This window comes from Typopeltis vanoorti, chromosome 10 (genome assembly GCF_054136105.1).
Source record: "Typopeltis vanoorti isolate ZY-2024b chromosome 10, IOZ_Tvanoo_1.0, whole genome shotgun sequence".
Taxonomy (NCBI): Eukaryota; Metazoa; Arthropoda; class Arachnida; order Uropygi; family Thelyphonidae; genus Typopeltis; species Typopeltis vanoorti.
This window is the reverse complement of record NC_143558.1, coordinates 12,521,788-12,542,883: the sequence shown is the minus strand read 5'-3', so window position 1 is coordinate 12,542,883 and position 21,096 is coordinate 12,521,788. Positions and strand designations below refer to the sequence as shown.

Here is a 21,096-nt window from a genome sequence, read left to right as displayed (position 1 = left end):
CCTTGAATTTCAGGTTTCTATCAATCATCAACCCCAGATCTCTTGTCTCCCCTACTTCTTCCAGTATATCTCCTCCAATAGAGTATGCAGCATATTATCGATGTATCCCAAACCTCAAGACCTTACATTTTGCTGCATTAAACCGAGACCCCCATTCATTTGCCCATCTGTCTAGCTTATTCAAATCCTCTTGCAGGGCTACCACATCTGCACTATTACTAGTAACCCTTCCCAGCTTCACATCATTTGCAAACAACTGAATATCCCCCTGAAATGCACTGACAATGTCATTGATATAAAGGTTAAACAATATAGATTCCAGTACTGAGCTATTTGTAACCAAATGCCTCCTTGAAACTGCCCCACCATACACACCTCACTGATACCGATCGGACAGCCAATTCTGAATCCAGTTGACCAACGTGAGATCCAAACCCATGTGCTACAACTTAAATATCAGCTTATCATGTGGCACCATGTCAAATGCCTTTGCTAAATCCAAGAAAATGGCAGTATATGCCTTTCCCTCATCTACTGCTCTTGTAACTATTATAAAAGGCTAGCATATTACTAAAACGAGAGACCCTTTACAAATTCATGTTGACTCTCACAGATAACATTATCTTCATCTGCCCAATGCTGTATACGGTCCCTAACTAATTTCTCCAAGATCTTAACAACTACTGATGATACACAAACTAGCCTATAATCAGACACTTCCGGTCTGCTACTGCCCTTATGCAATGGCATTATCTTACCTTCTTTCCATTCCCTAGGCACCTTTTGCATAGCCAGGTCAAAGGAGCTGTCAATTCTTTAGCACATTCTCTCAAAACTCATGGTGAAATACCATCCAGTCCCACAGCTTTACTGACATCCAGAGTATTTGGAACACGTTCTCCTCCTGCTCCTCTAAACCTCAAATCTGCCCTATCCCTCTAGTATTCAAATTTACTTCTCCAGGATGAAATACACCAATAAAGTGTTCATTGAACAATTCCACTATGTCCTCTGCATCAGTCACTCTATTCCCATTTTTATCCCACAATGTCATTCTTCCACAGTCATTTCTCCTCCTACTGGCCACACAGCTAAAAAATTCCCTAGGATTTTCTTTGGATCATAGGGCCAATCTCTTCTCATATTCCAGTTTCACCTTCTTTACCATACTCGTCACTCTCCTGGCCTGTGTCTTATATTCTTCATGCATCTGCTTTTCACATGTCTCCTTATATCTCTTCCATAGCCTCTTTTTCATATGCAGTTCCTGTTTAATATTGTTTGTCATCCACTTTACACCAAATTGTGTCCTCTTCTTTACTTGTGGAATACAGCTTACTATTGCTGCTAACAAATATTCTTTCACAATTTCCCAAGCACTAATGATATCCAAGCCTTCCAATTCCTCCCTCCATGAAACTTCCCCAAGTTCATGTCTAAGACTATTATAATTACCTGCCTTATAATTCCATATACGTTCCCGTCTCTTTGATACTCCTGCATGTCTATTCATCTTCCAAGTCAAAACCACATGGTCACTCTCTCCAACTGGTGGGAGAGATGCCATCTCACTTATTATCAACTCTTCTGATGCTATGACCAAATCCAAAACTCTTGAACCTCTTGTTCCCTCTATTACATGCTGCCTAAGACATTTGTCCCTCAAGAATTCTAGAAATTCCATTCCCCTATTGCTACATGCATCTTCCTCTCCCCAATTTATACTGCTGTAGTTAAAACCTCCGATAACAATCATTCTTCTTGCACTTGCCAAGCTCAACTATTTAAATATCTCCTGGTCCCCACCCTCTGTGCTCCTTGGTTTGTAGCAACACCACACTAAATATCCTATCTTGCCTCCCTCTACCTTACACAATATGCTTTCAAAATCATTAGTGTCACTGCCTTCCAAAGCCTCCACTCTTAGGGGACATAAGTCGTCACTTATCATAAGCAGTACTCCACCACTCTTTCCCTTCCTATCCTGCCAAAAAATGCTGCACCCTGCTACTTCTATTCCTGTTATTATAACCTCTTCTGTGAACCACATCTTAGTGATCCCAATAATTTTTGACCAAGCTGATGCTATCAGGTCCACCAATTCCTCTCCTTTATTCCAGATACTCCTGGCATTAGTATAAAGCATAAAAAACGCCACTGTTTCCATACTAGACTCCACTGGGCTCAGTGTTACCTGATGTTGTCCCCCCTTCTCCCAAGTACCCATTCCCACAAGAGGCCACCCCTACCATCCACCTTGGGAATGCTAGTTTCCCTGCATTGACACACAGACTGTAGACTCGTCCAGAACAGCAATCTCTCCAGATGCCTACATCCTTTCTCATTCAAATGCAAGCGGTCTCTCAAATACAATTCCTCTCTGCCCTCAAATGCCCTCCAAGCATCCATGTATTCCAATCCTCTCTTCTGACACATTCTAGCCATTATGTTTTTCAGTATTACTGCTCTTCTGCTTAGCTCGTCACTATCATACGTAGGCAGCATGCACACTATCTTTCCTCTCTTCTTCTTCTTCTTTTGTGCAACCTCAAGCAAGAATCTCATATCTCTTGCTTCCCAATTTACATTACCTCTGAAGTCATTTGTTCCTACCATCACAATCATCTCATCCCTTTCACCCCTCTTAATTGCCATAGCCACACTTTCTATCATTTCTCCAGGCAAACACTCCTCACGGATCATTGAGTCCCCATACATTATACCTCTTACCACCCTGTTCCTCGATTGCTCACACGCATCCCTCACTCTCTCTCCTCTAACACTTTCTCTCTGTGTTCCCCCTACTTGTCTGCCTTCCTGACATCACTCTATCCCTGGTTCCAGTGCCCCTTCGCTTTCTTCTCATTCCCTCTCTCCTCTTCTATCATTCCCATAACTCTCTCTCTCTCATTCCTACTCTGATTCGCCTTGCATTCGTCTCTTCCATTCACCTTATCTCATCTTTCACACTTCTCACTTCATTCCCTAGACTTTTCCACCTGCTCTTTCAGCTCATCTAGCTCTCTCTGCAAGTCAGCCACTCTTATTTGCCATTCATCCGTCCAGTTGAGACCATCTCCGAAAACTTCACAATCATTATTTTATTCATATTTCTCTCACTATTCTCGCCCTCTATCATACCACTCATCTCTCTACATGGAGAATCTCCCACCTCAACGAGGTCAGTTATAGTCATCTCTAACTCACCAAGTTCCTCCCATTGCCTGCATTTTGCTCATATACGTATTTCCCCTTCTCTCACCTGCCACATATACAACCGCCGGGACGCATACATTCCACAAGTCCCGCATGCTATAAATTCCCATATTATATCACACAAAATGGAGTCCTTAAATGGGGGAGGACTTGGTGATATGCAATTTGCAATTTTAGCTGCCGCTGCCGTCATTATTCAAAATAGTGTCGAGGAACTATTACAACTAAAATGCTAAAATAGTGGAATATAACTATATAAGTAAAAGTACAAACAAAACATTTAAGTATACTAAATATAAATAAAATAAAGCTAAACAATGAAAACTTATGTTATCTTCTCTTCCACCGTTATGCATCCAATTCTGACCCCATCTTCTCGGTAACCAAAATACACAATATAGCAACAACAACTAACTCCATAAACAACCACTGAAGGACACTTGTATTTCAGAAAAACAACTTAGCACAAATCTTGACAAAAGTCACACTATTCACTGATTAAAAAAGCACTTTTTTCACTACAGCTCAAATTCCCTACCACATTCTCCGGCGACTCAAATATTTTAAGCTGTTTCATCTGCTTTACAGTTTAGTTCACATCACTAATGTAGTTTTGTGTGGAAAAAATAAAAACAAAAAAAGATAAATTGAATTCATTGTTTCTTTAACATGTATACAGAATAAGGAAGAGATCAGCTAAAATATCAAATTAGCAGTATAAAAAACTGTTTATCAACTGGTTTTAGCTTATAATCATATATTGTCAATTTTTCAGGTTAGGGAAAAATATAGTGAGACATATGATTATGATTCGATCAGCAATTTACTAGGGATGGACAAGACTGGATCCTTTGGCCAAGAAGAGGAGTCGTCTGGATTTTTTGGCTTGTGAGTAATGACATGTAGAGATTATATAATGAATATCACTGTAATTTTTTTACCTCTTAATTTTTTTTAAAAAGATCACGTTGAAGATGACTTGGTCTCAACGTCATAATTATAAAATCTTAGAAATGCTTTGCAGAAAATATAAATCATTATATTTCATTTGTTGCATTACTGGTTATCTCTTGATTATAAACATATTAGTAAGAATACAAAGCTTTTTTTAAATGCTTTTTTAACTAATTTATATGCTGATAGTCACAGTCACAATGCTGTCTTAAGATTGTGTGTGTTGTAGGTAGTAGTTTTTTCTTAAAAACAAATATTCATAACCAAATCTTCTATAATGTCTCAACTAAAGGAAAATTTGATTGTCAGGATTCTGAGTTTAATGCTGAGGAGGTATATGGGGAATTAAACGAACTTGATATTAATTTTATTTATTCATATGGAGTTTCCTCCCTTTTCCCTCCATCCCTATCAGGGTGAGTTGAGCCCCTCATAGGGGGTTAGGTATTTATAACTGTAGATGCATGTGTTCAGGGGACCGGTTTGCCTACTTGCGGGATGAAAACCCCAGATAAACTGGGGGAAAAAACCCTGCTGTCCATGCCCAAGACCGGCTAACTTGGCTATGGCTGAGGAAGATCCTTAAGCTCCTCACGTTGATGATGTGAATTGAACCCAGAACACTTCTTTCCCAGGCATATGGTTGTGAAGCGCATAGCCACTAGGCTAACTGCATGGACTTGATATTAATAAGGCTGTAGGACTTGATGATATATCACCATGTATTTTGAAGGATGTGCCACGGAGTTGACATCTGCCTTCATATATTTGTTTAATATGAGTCTTACATTGGATCAAGTTCCAAAGGAGTGACAGGCAGGCAAGATTGTACCACTTCATAAAGAAGGTGACAGAACTCAAACATCATTTTAAAAGAAAAATATTTTGAACGAATGTGCTACAGATAGTTGTTGAAAGTTTTTCACTTGGTTATATTATAAATTAAGGATACCAAGAAATTATATACTTGGTTTAATCCATTATCCAAGTGTAAGCAAACAACGTTTGCGCTTGAAGTATCTTTCAGGACTCGGCAACTCGTGAAAAACAACAACTATCTATCTCTAAGTTTTAAAAGAGGTAAACCGTGAGTAGACATATCGGTACACAATAAATAACGGAAAAAACTCACGTAGAAAGATTATTTATTAGTATAATTTTTGCCTGTGTGTCACAGGCATCTTCAGTACATCATCATCATCATCAAATTCCTGCCATGTACCCTCAAGGGGTGTACAGGATATGACAGTACTACATGAAAAAATTACATCATTACTAACTTCCTATCCACAATTTTCCTCCAAATCAGTCTGTTACTTGTCAAGACTCCAACATTATCAGATCTTATATTTCTATCGTCTAAGGCACTTTGTACCGTATCAATCCACCTATATCTTGGTCTTCCTCTGGGTCGTTTTCCTGCCAACCTGGCAGAGAACACTTGTTTTGCTAATCTTTCCTCTCCCATTCTATTTAAGTGACCATACCATCTGAGATTAGCTCTGCTAACGCATTCCTGGATGCTGACAATGTCAAGTTCTTTCCTAATATCCTCATTTTTAATATGATATTGCCATTGATGCCATCTGTTCACGCCTCTAATCTTTCTCAGGACTCTCATATCTGCGGTCTCTAGTCTTTGGTCAAGTGTTTTACTTCTGACCCAGCTTTCAGATCCATAAGTTAAAATTGGTTTGAACACAGTCTTGTATACAGCTAATTTAGTGTTCCGACTAATTTCTTTCTTATTCCATATGAATTTATTCAATTGACTTCCCACCATACCAGCTTTGCTGATTCTGTTGTCTATTTCTATATTTAGTTTACCATCTTCAGTAAAAATTGTGCCTAAGTAGCTGAAATGTTTTACTTGTTCCACCGGTTCTCCATTCACAACACAGTTGACATTTTCAATGATTCTGCCTATTTTCATTGTCTTTGTCTTTTTATTGCTGACCTTCATACCATATCTATTACAACAGCTATTCAATTTAGTCAGAGAATCTTGCAGACTTGTAGCGGATTTATTTAGAAGTATAACATCATCCGCATAAAGCAAAGAGCTGACATTAACATCTCCAATTTTGATATCAGGTTTAATGCCACATTCCTTCATAATGTGATCCATATATATAATGAATAACAGAGGGGATAACGTACATCCTTGTCTCACACCAGATTTAACATTAAACCATCTTCCTGTACTTCCTTCAATTCTAACTGCTGACTCACAACTCAAATAAAGACTAAGTATTGCTTGATATAATGCCCCATTGACACCATATAACTGCAGTGTATTGAATAGCTTCTCTCTTGGCACCTTGTCATATGCCTTTTCCAAATCGACAAAACTTAAATACAGATCTTTGTTATATTCCCATGCTTTCTCGACTATTTGTCGTAAAGTGAAGATCTGATCCTGACAGCCTCTATTTGGCCTGAATCCAGCTTGTTCTTCACCAAGCTTTTCTTCCACAATTCCTCTCAACCGTTTCTCAAGTATACTTGCATAGATCTTGCCAGGAACACTCAGTAGGGAAATACCTCTGTAATTCTCACATTCAGTTTTATTTCCCTTTTTATATATGGGTACTATGAGAGCTCTACTCTTCAGTAGAGCTCTCATAGTACCCTATTAGAGCTCTAATCTTCAGTACATTAAGCTCAAAATTAAACACTAACTGACAATTCCAAAAAGTGCCACCTAAATAGCTGGTGTAAGATAACTAAAAAGGTCAATAACTTTCCAAAAAAAAAAAAAAAAAAAAAAATTAATACAATAAAAAGTTAGGAAAGATTAGCTGATTTGTAAAGTACTATCTCCCATAAAGGGGATAGACGTAAGCCATCGGATCTGTTTAAGTTAGGAGAATGAAGTAGAGTTTCACATGTTTCTTTATAAAGGCGTTCCATGAGAAACTGACTTTTGTGAAGAACTCTTGTCTTTCTCCAATGAACTCTGTGTCTAGTGAAGATGGCATGTTCAGAAAGTCCAGACTTTTCAGGTTTAAAGTATTCAATATAAGATTGGTGTTCTTCTAGCCGAATAGAGGCAGATCTTCCCGTTTGTCTGAAATAAGATAATCCACAAGAGCACGGAATCTGGTAGACACCTGGATGATTAAGATATGGAAGCTTGTCCTTAGGAGAAGTGAGAAAGGTGGAGATTTTTCTAAACGGTCGAAAGGCAACAAAAATATTCAGTGGTTTTAAAACTTTTGCTATACGTTCACTGATGCCTTGTACATAAGGGATAGTAATGCGCGTTATTTCCTCTGTGTTTGAAGAGGAAGACATATTAAAGCTACTCAAAGTTCTTTTAATGAAGCAATTCTTATAACTATTAGATAGAAAGGAAGAAGTTATGTATTGTATTAAGCAGTTAGCCTTTTTAGATCTTCTAATTCTTCGCCAACCAGATGGTAGCCTACATTTCTCAGTTTATAGAAAGAAGACTCATACAGGCCATTATATCCATGCGGAATCTCATCACCATCCCAGTCAAAAGGCAGGAACTATTAAAACACTGGTTCATCGGGCCCACTCCTTTTGTTCTACAGATGATCTTTTACAGAAAGAACTACAATACATAACTTCTTCCTTTCTATCTAATAGTTATAAGAATTGCTTCATTAAAAGAACTTTGAGTAGCTTTAATATGTCTTCCTCTTCAAACACAGAGGAAATAACGCGCATTACTATCCCTTATGTACAAGGCATCAGTGAACGTATAGCAAAAGTTTTAAAACCACTGAATATTTTTGTTGCCTTTCGACCGTTTAGAAAAATCTCCACCTTTCTCACTTCTCCTAAGGACAAGCTTCCATATCTTAATCATCCAGGTGTCTACCAGATTCCGTGCTCTTGTGGATTATCTTATTTCGGACAAATGGGAAGATCTGCCTCTATTCGGCTAGAAGAACACCAATCTTATATTGATTACTTTAAACCTGAAAAGTCTGGACTTTCTGAACATGCCATCTTCATTAGACACAGAGTTCATTGGAGAAAGACAAGAGTTCTTCACAAAAGTCAGTTTCTCATGGAATGCCTTTATAAAGAAACATGTGAAACTCTACTTCATTCTCCTAACTTAAACAGATCCGATGGCTTACGGCTATCCCCTTTATGGGAGATAGTACTTTACAAATCAGCTAATCTTTCCTAACTTTTTATTGTATTAATTTTTTTTTTTTATTTTTTTTGTTTATTTTTTTTTTAGGAAAGTTATTGACCTTTTTAATTATCTTACACCAGCTATTTAGGTGGCGCTTTTTGGAATTGTCACTTGGTGTTTAATTTTGAGCTTAATGTACTGAAAATGCCTGTGACACACAGGCGAAAATTATACTAATAAATAATCTTTCTACATGAGTTTATTCCGTTATTTATTGTGTACCTATCTATCTCTAATCCGGAGTATTTTTAATAATAAGGTGTGACACCTTTTGGCAACTGGTATATGGAAATATGACTTCTCCATTACTTCCACCTCAGTATCACCACTTCTGGGTCTGGCTCCCACTGATGAGACCTCAATAAAGGTCGAAACTGGTCTGGGTAGTGACCCTTCCCTTAATGCATAGCATTATACATGTCTGCAAGGAGATGTGCTTTGCATTATGGGATACTGAGGCAACTGATGAGAAGTTATACCACCTTTGCCACCAGTTGCTCCAGTCCTGAAAGATATTTCAGGTGCAAACTTTGTTTGCTTACACTTGGATAATGGATCAAACCAAGTATGTAATTTCTTGGTAACTTTAATTTATAATGTGCCACAGAGTTGACATCTGCCTTCACATATTTGTTTAATATGAGTCTTACATTGGATCAAGTTCCAAAGAAATGACAGGTAGGCAAGATTGTATCACTTCATAAAGGAGGTGACAGAACTCAATCATCATATTATAGGCTTATCTGCATGTCAGGTCAGGTGTTGTGGTTAAAGTATTGGAAATGCTGGTGAGAAACAGGATTCAGAATTAGGTTGACAATAATTATCTTTGATAGACAGCATGAATTTGCTAAAGGGGAGTCATGTTTTAGTAATCTTCTTTCTTATTGCAATAAGCTGACAGTAGCATTGGACATGGGAGATGGATATACAGTAGTATACTTGGACTTTGCAAAGGCTTTTGATAAATTACTGCATGATAAGTTGATAGTGGATATTAGACTAGTGACTTCAATTGGAGATTGGCTGTCTAATAGGTATCAACAAGTTGTGTAATGTTGAAAGGATTAAACTAATTTTATTATAAGTTGTGTAATGGGGAAGCAATATCCTGGAAGAAGAAATTCACTAGTGTGTGCTTCTGGGGTCTGTTATAGGACCATTCAAATCTTCCCAGATTTAATGATATCTGGGAAGATTTGAATGGGTATATACAGTTGTTTGCAAATTATTATTATTATTATCCAGGCCTCCATGGAGTCAAAAGACTCATTGTGGGAGGTCCTTCCTAAGAAACACAAAGTCTATTAAAACTCATCGAGGGGAGGTCCCCACTAAGAAACACAAAGTCTATCATACCACACCTTAAACTTATTGGCTGTTCTCACTCTCACCACTCCATCAGGCAATGCATTCCATGGTTCAACCACCCTCCATGAAAAGAAACCACTCCTCACCCTCTTGCTCACAGTTTCCTTTCGTAACTTCCAGGGATGGCCTCTTTTCATCACTCCTTCCCTCTGTTCAACCAAGCGAAAGAACTCCCCAGTGTCAACCCTATAACCACCTTTCAACAGTTTAAAAGTCTCAATCATATCACCTCTCCTTCTATCCACTAAACTCTGCAGTCCACATTCCCTCAGCCGATCCTCATAACTAACATTGTACAGTACTGAAACTATCTTTGTTATGTGCCTTTGTACCCTTTCCACAGTTAATTTATCCCCTTCAAATCCTGGGGACCAAATCTGAGAACAATAGTCTAAGTGGTCTGATCAGAGTCTTATACAATGGAATGTAACCCTTTTATCTCTGCTGGTCAGTGTCCTTCTCATTATTGCAGCAATCCTCTGTGTTACCTTCACCACCTTTGCAATATGTCCCCTAAATTTCAGGTTTCTATCAATCATCAACCCCAGATCTATTGTCTCCCCTACTTCCTCCAGTATAACTCCTCCCACAGAGTATGCAGCATCCCATCGATGTGTCCCAAACCACAAGACCTTACACTTTGCTGCATTAAACTGAAACCCCCATTCATTTGCCCATCTATCCAGCTTATTCAAATCCTCTTGCAGGGCTACCACATCTGCACTATTACTAATAATCCTTCCCAGCTTCGCATCATCCGCAAACAACTGAATATCCCCTTGCAATCCACTGACAATGTCACTGATATAAAGGTTAAACAATATAGATCCCAGTACTGAGCCATGTGAGACCCCACTTATAACCCTCTGCCTCCTTGAAACTGCTGCAAAGTTGGGATGAACTATGAGGAGTATGGCAGATGTTTGGCCTTACAATAAGACTTGAATAGACTGAATGAATGAGCACAAGAGTAGGGATTCCAGTTCAATGTTGCAAAATGTAAGGTTTTAAAATTTGGAAAACATAGATCGGATGTAGAATTTACTCTTGGTGGGGATATATTGTTGGATATGGAGGAAATAAGAGATTTTTGGTGATGTTCGATAAGAATCTAAAATTTAGAGGATATATTGCCAAAATTATAAGTACAATGAAACAAATTCTGCCAGTGATGCAGAGGACAATGAATTCTGCTAATGATGCAGAGGACATTGACTTGTAGATGTAAGGAGATTCTGGTTCCATAGTATTAGGTTACATATGGACTACTGTGCACAGATTTGGTTATCTTGTTTTCAAAAGGATGAAGAGATTTTGAAGAGGGTCCAGAGATGACTGACCAAAATAGTTTCTGATCTCTGGAATGTTGAATATGAAGAAGGGTTGAGAAGATGCAATTTGCAGAGTCTAGTGGATAGGAGGAAGAGGAGTGATATGACAGAGACACACAAGTTGATAAGGAGTTGTTATAGGATTAATGTTGAAGAGGTTTTTTCATAAAATGGTGGAAGATTGGAGGAGAACACGAGGTCATCTCCGGAAGCTGTATAAGGAATGCGTGAGCAAGGGGAGATCTTGTCCTTTCCATCCTAGCAAAAAATACTGTACCCTTCCATTTCTATTCCCATTAGGATATCTTCATTGAACCATGTTTCACTTATTCCAGTGATTTTGGGGCAAATAAACTCAATTAATGAAACCATTTTATCTCTCTCTCTCATTTCTTATACATCTGGCATTTGTATATAAACACAGCAGTTCACTTTTAGGCCTATAACCAGTCCTACTCAAGCCACTTTTTGGTTGTGATTTCCCCACCACGCCTGCCTTTGCCTAATCACCTTTATCACCTCTTACTACATATACTTGCTTAGTCTCAACTTCCCAACCCACATCCCAATCTATTACATTTCTATGCTGATCATCCCTATGCATACATACATTGACTACTACCTCCAACATCCACTCTTCTTATGCTACATCTCTCTCCACCCAGCCCTCCCCCATTTTCCTGTTCCTCTTGCATTCCTGTTCTCTCTTCATCTCTCACACTACTACCATTATTTCCATTATGAAGCACTTCTGTTGCTTCATTACCTCTCTCCTAATCTTTCACTTTGTCTCTTACTTCTGATCTCTTGCTTGCATCATGCACTTCATTTTCATCTATCAACGATTTCTCCAGTTCACTCACTTCAAAGCCATTCAAATGCAATCCATCACATCTGTATAATTCCATTCTTCCCCTTAATACATGCCGTACATCCACAAACTGCACTCCTTTCTCCTCACACAGCTCCCCTAGCATACCATTCATGATTCTGGCTGTCTGTCTGAACTCATCATTGTCATGCTACGGCAACATGCTGACAACATTTCCCACTATACTGTTATCTTTCACTCTCCTCAATAGCCTCCTGATATTCACTCTTACATTCTCCTTATGTTCACTTAAATCATTTGTTGCCACAACCATTACTAATTCTCTTATATGCTGTTCCATCTTAACTGGAATCTCCATGTTTCTAACTCTTACTAGTTCAGTAGGAGTGGCCTCATGGCCCGGATTCACTCCTCTCCTTCCTAACACACTTAAACAACCAACACCCTAGAATCAAGTTCACTCTGGAAAAAGAGAAAAACAATAACCTCCCCTTCCTAGACACATTAGTCACCCACCAACCTGATGGAACCTTGGTTTTCTCAGTTTATAGAAAACCCACCCATACAGGCAGATACATTCACCAACAATCCCATCATCCCCCCCCCTTAACAATATTTTGGAGTTATTAAGACACTATTCAACAGGGCAAAACTAATCTGTTCAAATGATCAAGCCCTAACCACTGAACTAAATCACATCCTTGACACTTTCTCAGCCAATGGCTACCCCTCCCCCAAAAGAATCCAAAAAATACTTAAACCAGTTATCCACAACCCACTTCCCCCCCCTTTCACAAAAAAGATTACTCTAAATCCATCACCATTCCCTACATCCAAGGCACCTCGGAAAAAATCAACAAAATCTTAAAAAAACATGACTTGACCACTTGTTACAGACCATATAGAAAATTGGCATCCCTTATCTGCTCCACTAAAGACCAACCACTTCCCCTAGACCTACCTGGTGTATACCAGGTCCCTTGCAGCTGTAAATTGTCCTACTTTGGCCAAACAGGCAGGACAGCAAATATTAGAATCTCAGAACACAAGGATTACATCTGATTTCACCAGTACAGCCACTCTGGGCTTGCAGACCATGCTCTGGATACTCGCCACAGAATAAGGTGGAAGAAAGCCACAGTAATAACACCGCAGCAAGTTCAAATATGAAAGACTATTCATGGAATCAGCCTCAGCCCTTAGGAACATGGCAAATCAACAAATTTGGATGCATGAGACTGCCCCAAATTTGCTAAACATTTATCAGAAGAACTTCAGCCCAAAGGCCAAGAACTACCAATATAGCCCGCCAGGGGGCACCATCAGGACTTAAGGAAAATTGTAGCTTCTTCGCTTCATTTCTTATTTGCTGTTATGTAGTACTTGCATGCACTTGTCTTTGTATTAAGTTCCCAAGAAGATGGCAACGTGACGTTTGCCGAAATATCGGAAAGTATATATTAAAGTTTATTTAATTTATATTTCTAGTGTACGCTGTCAATTCTTTAATTATTAGTTATCATGTCTAACCAGCGAATAAGCCTCTCTACAAGAAAGAGAAGGAAGTAGTTATTCCTCTTTGTAAGGCCTTGATTCTACATTTGGATTACTGTGCTCAGGTCTGGTCACCTTGGTTTCATGGGGATGAGGAGGTAGTAGTAGAAAGGATGCAAAAAAAGTTAGTTGACAGTCAAAAAATAGGGGATATGGTAGAAACATTAAAATTAGTTAAAGTGTTTTATAGGATTGATGCATAAGAGGTGTTTGAGCTATTGGTTGGGGGAAGCAGAACAAGAGGTCATCCTTGAAAGCTGAGTAAGTGTGTAGTGAGTAGGGGTGTGAGGACTAGGTTTTTCTCTTGGAGAATGGTGAATGAATGGAATGGGCTAAAAACAGTTGTGAGCACTTTGTCTGTTAATGGGTTCAAGGTAAATAGATATTTTGTAAATAGTTTGAGGCTTCTTGATGAGTCTTTGGACTCTGAGCAGGTGCCCTTATAATAATAATAATATTTATTATTATTATTTGTATGCTGTTCAGTTTGAAAGTGAGCAATAAAAGACAGTCCTTAATGTTTCAATATTATAAGGATTGGCATTCAATCCAAAATAAACTTAGTAACTTTATTCATATGTGTAACAATTTTCTGAAGTTCTCTTCTTGTTAGAAATTTCTTCATCCGTGAATTTTAGTTTACTTATAATTTTTTTCACATTTTTTTTGTTTGTTTTTAGCATCACTGGTTTAGACTGGAGATATCAAATTTGGAAAGCTGGAGTAACTATTACTGATAATGTAAGTAAATATACACATTCAAAAAAGAAAAGAAAAGATATATTTGCTTGGTTATTTGTTTCTTTTTTAATCAAAATTTTCAGTCTACTAAAATCAACACTTAAAATCATTCATGTTAAAATTTAATTCATTAGTGTTAGCAGTAAAAGTGATTAACTATTAAGAAGGATAAAAATATCATTTAAAAAGAATTAGCAAAATGACATCTATACAGAGAAATTAAATCTCCTGAATGTGATCACATTAGTCCAATTTAAGTAGACTGTTCAGTCTTCATCTAGAGTATCAAGTATTAACACCAGTATAATGGTGTCACATAATAATAATAATAAAATTCCTGACATGTACCCTCAAGGGGTGTACAGGATATGATAGTACTACAAGAAAAATTTACATCATTACAAATTCCCTATCTACAATTTTCCTCCAAATCAGTCTGTTACTTGTCAAGACTCCAACATTATCAGATCTTATATGTCTATCGTCTAAGGCACTTTGTACCATATCAATCCACCTATAATAATAATCACTAATAATAATAATAAATTAATACTATTATTATTTCATATTTATGAATTTTAGGGACACAAAACACACGTGTTGAAATGATAATTTTCTACTTATTATTAAAAATAAAATAACACTTGACGTTGTGACCCCTGTATTGAGGTTATCATCAGAAAGATACATGTGTATAGGAAACCAAGCTACATGCTCTTGCACTCTATAAAGGTAAATTAAATCTACACTGTTTATTGATCTTTTTCTTAGCCTGACCTCTAGTGATAAAAAATAAATTAATTAATTTAAAAAAAAATTAATAAATAAAATAAATAATAAACTACAATAAACTCTGCTAAAGTCCTCCTGTACTAAGATTCTTCTGGATTTGTACAGTTCAGATTGTTATACTACAATTCTCTTCTGGACTTGTAGAGTTCAAGTTGCTATTGGATGTATAGGGAAAAAAACACTTCACTAAGTCTTCTTGTATTGAGATTTTTCTTTGGCTTGTTCTGGTTGCTATAAAGGTTGCAAATGGGTCCTCCACATTCTTGGAATGGTTAGACCAGCGCTTCCCAAACTGTGGGCCACGGGGGGGCGAGATGAGTAGATGATTTGAGAATACACACTTCGCATTGCATACAACCTATGACTAAGAATCTGCAGTGATCGCTAATACATGATCTCTGGCCTCGCTTGGGCAAACAAAATATTTCCCGAGCACTACTTCATTTGCTTTGCATTCACAATGGCCGTGATTCCCGAGAGCCAGAGGGTATTCCCACCTTATGCGACCGTTAATTCATAAGTACAGTAGCACAGAAATAGAAGACACGACACAACAGAAATAATAATAATAATAATAATAAATTTCATTAGGAAAAGATTTTTGGAAAATTTTGTAGTCTTTTTTTTTTCCTTTTTCTTTTGGGGGGGAGCCAGGGCCCCTTGTCCCCCCTCCCTGGGTGCACCAATGATGTGAAGTCTTTCAGCCTCAGTTATTTTGGTATTGTACTACTTAAAAAGGCATGATAGTAAAGTTGGAGAAACTTTAATTTACCTTGTTTTATTAGCATTTCATTCACCTTACAGTACTGGTTTAAAAACTTTTGTTCTCCTCAGAATCTGAGCCAATATTCAGAAATTTATGCAGTTTTTAAGTTCAGTGCAGATTCAAGACAAAAATTTTAAATGGTAAAAAGGATCACTTATCCATTTTGTTTTTAAATTACACAAATTAAAAAACAAGATCCTGAAGAAGGACCATATAATTTCATTTTATTAATCATCCTCCATTCACATATTAAACTTTTCATAAACTAATTTTTATTAAATCAGAATGGTTAACCCCCTTCTCTGTAATCTCTCATATATTGTCAGTTACATTGCATATATTAAGGCATCCAAATGTAACTAGTTTATGCACTTATTTACAGAAGGTAAACCCAAGTTTCTAAAAATAAAAATAAATAAATATTCATCTGTTGATTAGCATACATATCCTTGCCTTCAAAAGCTTTAAGAAGTATATTTTCCAGTCTGTGCAAACTTGTATGTCAATTATCATTCAAGTTAAGTATAAGACATTTTCTTTGGATTTATTATTGGACCCTGATTCTTTATAAATATATGTATACAATCGTCTCCAAGTTTCGCCAGCTTAAGTCTGGCTTCTTCAGGACTTCACTTCACTAACATTAAATGCTAAAAAGGAATTCAGTAACGACAGTAAAATTAATTAAAATTGAAAAGACACGTGACATTAAGAGCATGGAGTGTGGATATGTAGTCATTGTTTGTAGATCGCGTTTTATAGATTTTCGCGAAATTGAGTTCTGCTAAATATAGTGAATTTATTAAGCTTTTCCAAATGTCTTTTAATATCATGCCTTGATTTCTGTTGAGATTGTCTCCTGTCTGGAGTATCACTGCAGCTTCTTTAAAGTTTCTACATCTGAAATCTTCTTCAATATATGGCATGGAGCTGTTGTCCCAATCGATGGAGTGGTTCGAAATCGGGAAATGATGGGCTAATCCTGAGGTGGCTGTTCTGTTGTTGTTGACATCTCCTATATGTTCTTTTTTTTGGATTTCTAGGCTTCGTGATGTTTGGTCTATATAATTCAGTTACACAGGAACATGGGATGTTATATACACCTGCGTATTTGTAAAAGGCGATGCTGTCCTTAAGAGATCTTAACATGTGTCTTGTATTTAAAATAGGTTTGAAGGCAACCCTGATGTTGAAAGACCTCATGATATTTGCTATTTTTGTTGAAACTGAGCCAGCATAAGGTATGACGATGGATGATGTATACTGCATAACTTGAGGCTGTTGCTGTGGGCTGTTTCTATTGAGAATCCTTTGAATAATATTTTTTAGGTAACCATTCTTGACTAGAGTTTTAGATATGAGTGAGCGCTCATCAAGCAGATCTTTTTCTTCTGTGATGATATTTGTTGCTCTATTTTTAAGCATATGTATAATGCTAAGTTTTTGTACATAATGGTGAGCATATTTAAAGTGAAGATAGCGTCCAGTGTCTGTAGGTTTGTGGTAGATTGAGAGCTTGATTTGTCCGTTCTGTTGTTTTTTATTGGTACATCTAAAAAAGGTAATTGATTGTTATTTTCCAACTCTAATGTGAACTTAATTTTTTGGTGGAAAGCATTTATTTTTTGGAGGAACTCATGTAAGGCATTTTATACTTATACTTAGTATAAAAGGACCAAATATTAACAGTTAAAATATCATTCAAGTTATTTTTTTCAGAGGCAGGTGATAATGTATATGCTATAATAAGTAAAATCATTAATTATTACTTCCAATGTTTGACTAAAATTAAGTTGTCATCACCAGGAGAACAATACACTAGTATAAGATACTTGCATGCAAGAATCACCTCATCAAATTTGAAAACATTAAATTACCACAGATTTGAATATTCTTATTTTGTAAATAAGACCTTCAGCCCAACAGCTAAGAATATCCAAGATCTATAGGCTTTGTTTTTCCTTTCTTGCTTCAGTCTTTCTACTCTGGAAAAATACTGGAAATAATAATAGTTCATCATCATCATCATCATCATCATCAAATTCCTGCCATGTAGCCTCAAGGGTGTACAGGATATGATACTACTACATGAAAAAAATTACATCATTACTAACTTCCTATCTACAATTTTCCTCCAAATCAGTCTGTTACTTGTCAAGACTCCAACATTATCAGATCTTATATTTCTATCGTCTAAGGCACTTTGTACCGTATCAATCCACCTATATCTTGGTCTTCCTCTGGGTCGTTTTTCTGCCAACCTGGCAGAGAACACGTGTTTTGCTAATCTTTCTTCGCCCATTCTGTTTAACTGGGGTGCTTAATGGTCAAAGCTGTATAACTGAGAGGAGACCTCCACATAGCCTTTAAAGGAATGCGGAGAACCGACCAGGGCATCTGACCTAATGTCCAATCCTCACCTTCTTGTGGTGCACCCTGTTGGGTATCTACTTGGATACTGAATATACGAGGATGGGCTGGCAATTTGGGATTTAGCCGACCAAATTGTATTCTTATTGGTTAAACCAAAATAAAAAATGATGGTACAACATGACAAAAAAATAATAATAGTTTTACTTATTATATCAAGGCATTGTCATTTGCTTTTGAAAATACCAATGTCAGTATATTTTCAAGTTGTGCTTACAGTACAGTTACAGTACCGTAACCTTTTAAGGCTCTCTTCTAATGTTATTAACTATTAACATTTGCAGTTATTTAATTTGTTTTTTAAGTTTATATAATTTTTTAACAATGAATTCTTCTGTTTTGTTTTCCAGTCATTCCTCTATAATTTTTGGTACTTTACATTCTCAGTGATGGGTAATTTCAACTATTTCTTCTTTGCTGCTCATCTTCTTGATGTTGCTGTAGGATTCAAAACGTTACGTACGATCCTGCAATCTGTAACTCACAATGGCAAACAGGTAAGATATGCCAAATACTATTCAAAATATATAATACTATGGGCTGCTTCCCCTTGCTTTCTGATTATCACCAGCATCTATTCTTCAGCAGATGCAGTGATATCATCTCAGGCATCCAGACCAGTGGCATATGGTGGGTATTTGAGAGGATGTGCTATGGAACGCAACATTATTAAAAAAAAAAAACATTAAATTTGTATAAAAGCCTTACTTTATTAAGAAAAAAACATTCTGTTTATATATCAGTTCAATCCATTGTTTCTGATGTAGACACTATGTAAATTTAGAAGAGGCATGGTTTACCGTCTTTAACACTTTTTACTTGACATCATATTCTTAGTTTAAAGAAGTACATAAATGTCAGTTTAAAAAAATATATATATACAGCTATCTAACATGAAACCACAAGGAATAACTAATTGCACTGTACTTCTCAACTGCAGGTAACCTAGTGTGTAGAACTAAGCTACCAGTGCTGTTGAGAGCCCACAGGCCTTTAATTTCAGCACAAATTTCAGTCAGTATGCCTATGCCAGCATGTGTGCTGCATAATATCCGATTGCCTTTAGTTGTTAAAAGTGCATGTTGATCCCTAATCATAGACTCCATGTAAGGAATCACATTACTCTCTCTTCTCTCTGTCTCCACATATGACTAGTCAATGCATGCTTCAACTGCAACTCCCGCCTTATCTGATTTACAGTTACACCGTAAATATCTTGATATTTGTAAGAGCTCAAGATTAATTATTTCAAATAACTAACTGATATAAATAATAAATAAATAAATTTCAATTAAATAACTGCTAAAATTATTTCATGAATTTCCCAGGTGTGTGGTGCACATCCGAAATACATGCCCCAGATTCAGACACACTACTGGTACTGTCTTGTGCAATGAACAGCATGGATGTGCAATAGTCATTATATTGTCACAAACTTTGTCAAAAATTCTTATCTCACTGAATGACCATTTTCAAACTGTAGCACTGTGACTGATTTTGGTGAGAATACTGAAGTTCCTTCCTTGGATAAGGAAGAAAACAAAGGTAATGGACATTGCATTAGTAATAAAAGGCAATAAATAGCACTGGGCAGGACATGTGATGTCTGACAAAAAAGAACAACAGAACAGACACCAAGAACTGGTTATCAGAAACTAGGTAGACAAGTGGTAAAATAAGACAATAAGATAACAGCTTGTTATCTCATCGTCTCATCAAGAAATGCACAAGATCAGCCAAAATGTAAGAAGCATAAAGAGGCATTTGTCCACCAGTGGAATGAAGAAAGCTGTTGATGATGATGATGACATAAACTTCAAATTATTTCTCACCAAATATTTAGTTTGGAATGAAGATCAAAATTATTATTATTACTATTGTTGTTATAAACATTCATGCAAGCAAACATGAAATGTTCCCACTGCCACACATATACTCATGGCTCATCAAACTATTTCTTAAACTCATTCGCTGTTTCTACACTCACTGCACTCTCAGGAATGCATTCCAAGCACAGAAGCCATGCAAAACAAATTTTATCTATCCTGTTCTATCCCTGCTTCCTCCATTCTAGGAAAAATCTCTCCTACATTAATCTGGCAACAACCCCAGCTTACGTCTCTATCATACTAATCCTCCCTCCTCCTGCATTTCCTCAATCTTTCATATCCAATATTGCAGGGACTGGAAACCATCTTAGTCAATCACCTCTGGACCATTTATGGTATATCCTAATCTCTTTGAAAAGTAGATGACTAAATCTGCACATAGTAATCTGTATGTGGTCTGATTAAAACAATATACAATGAAACCATAATCCATTTATTTTTATATGTTAATATCCTCTGCATCATTGCAAAAATCTGGTCTAATGTTCTCACAACATTAGCAATGTGATTCCTACTCCATTGATGCTGCTTCAAGTTTGAACGTTTATTTAAGGAGAGTGCTGAAGTCCTGCTGCATCATTATAATTTGAATCAAAACAGCTGCTTCTCCTTACTAAAAATCTGGGAAAGTCTCATTTTCATCAAACATTGATAGCTTTATTTTTTTAAATCAATTGCTTCATCTTATCTACATTGCATTATTTTTATACCATCACACAGCTCATGCTGTTATGTAAATAATCCATTATTAATGTTCTACTTTGTACTTACTAGCCTGATGATTTTCAGAAAGCACTGATGATTGACCATTAATTTCAGATTGAAATATTTGGCAGTAATAGTTTTTTTTTTACTTTTGTACTGTATTTGAATCATTTAATTTATCTTTGTGTTTACATATAGTCTATTCCAGTGGTTGCGAACCTTTTTATGTTCGCGTGCCAAAAATCTGCAAAACGGGTTTGCTGACGTGGCGGCACGTGCCAAACATTTATCAATCGACTTGCTGGCGTGCCAGGAAGTTTTTAATAGGGGAAAATTAA

At 36.8% G+C, this 21,096-nt stretch overlaps 1 protein-coding gene across 3 annotated transcripts in view; it reads left to right on the top strand.

Moving 5' to 3' along the window:
• Positions 1–21,096, top strand: part of RyR (Ryanodine receptor) — a 1,703,288-nt gene that overhangs the window by 1,616,578 nt on the left and 65,614 nt on the right. For all 3 annotated transcript variants that reach the window (XM_090399345.1, XM_090399347.1, XM_090399344.1), the window contains exons 115-117: positions 3,992–4,104; positions 14,116–14,176; positions 18,515–18,661. In XM_090399345.1, coding sequence (XP_090255471.1) covers positions 3,992–4,104; positions 14,116–14,176; positions 18,515–18,661 — 321 coding nt within the window. The remainder of the gene's footprint in view (positions 1–3,991; positions 4,105–14,115; positions 14,177–18,514; positions 18,662–21,096) is intronic.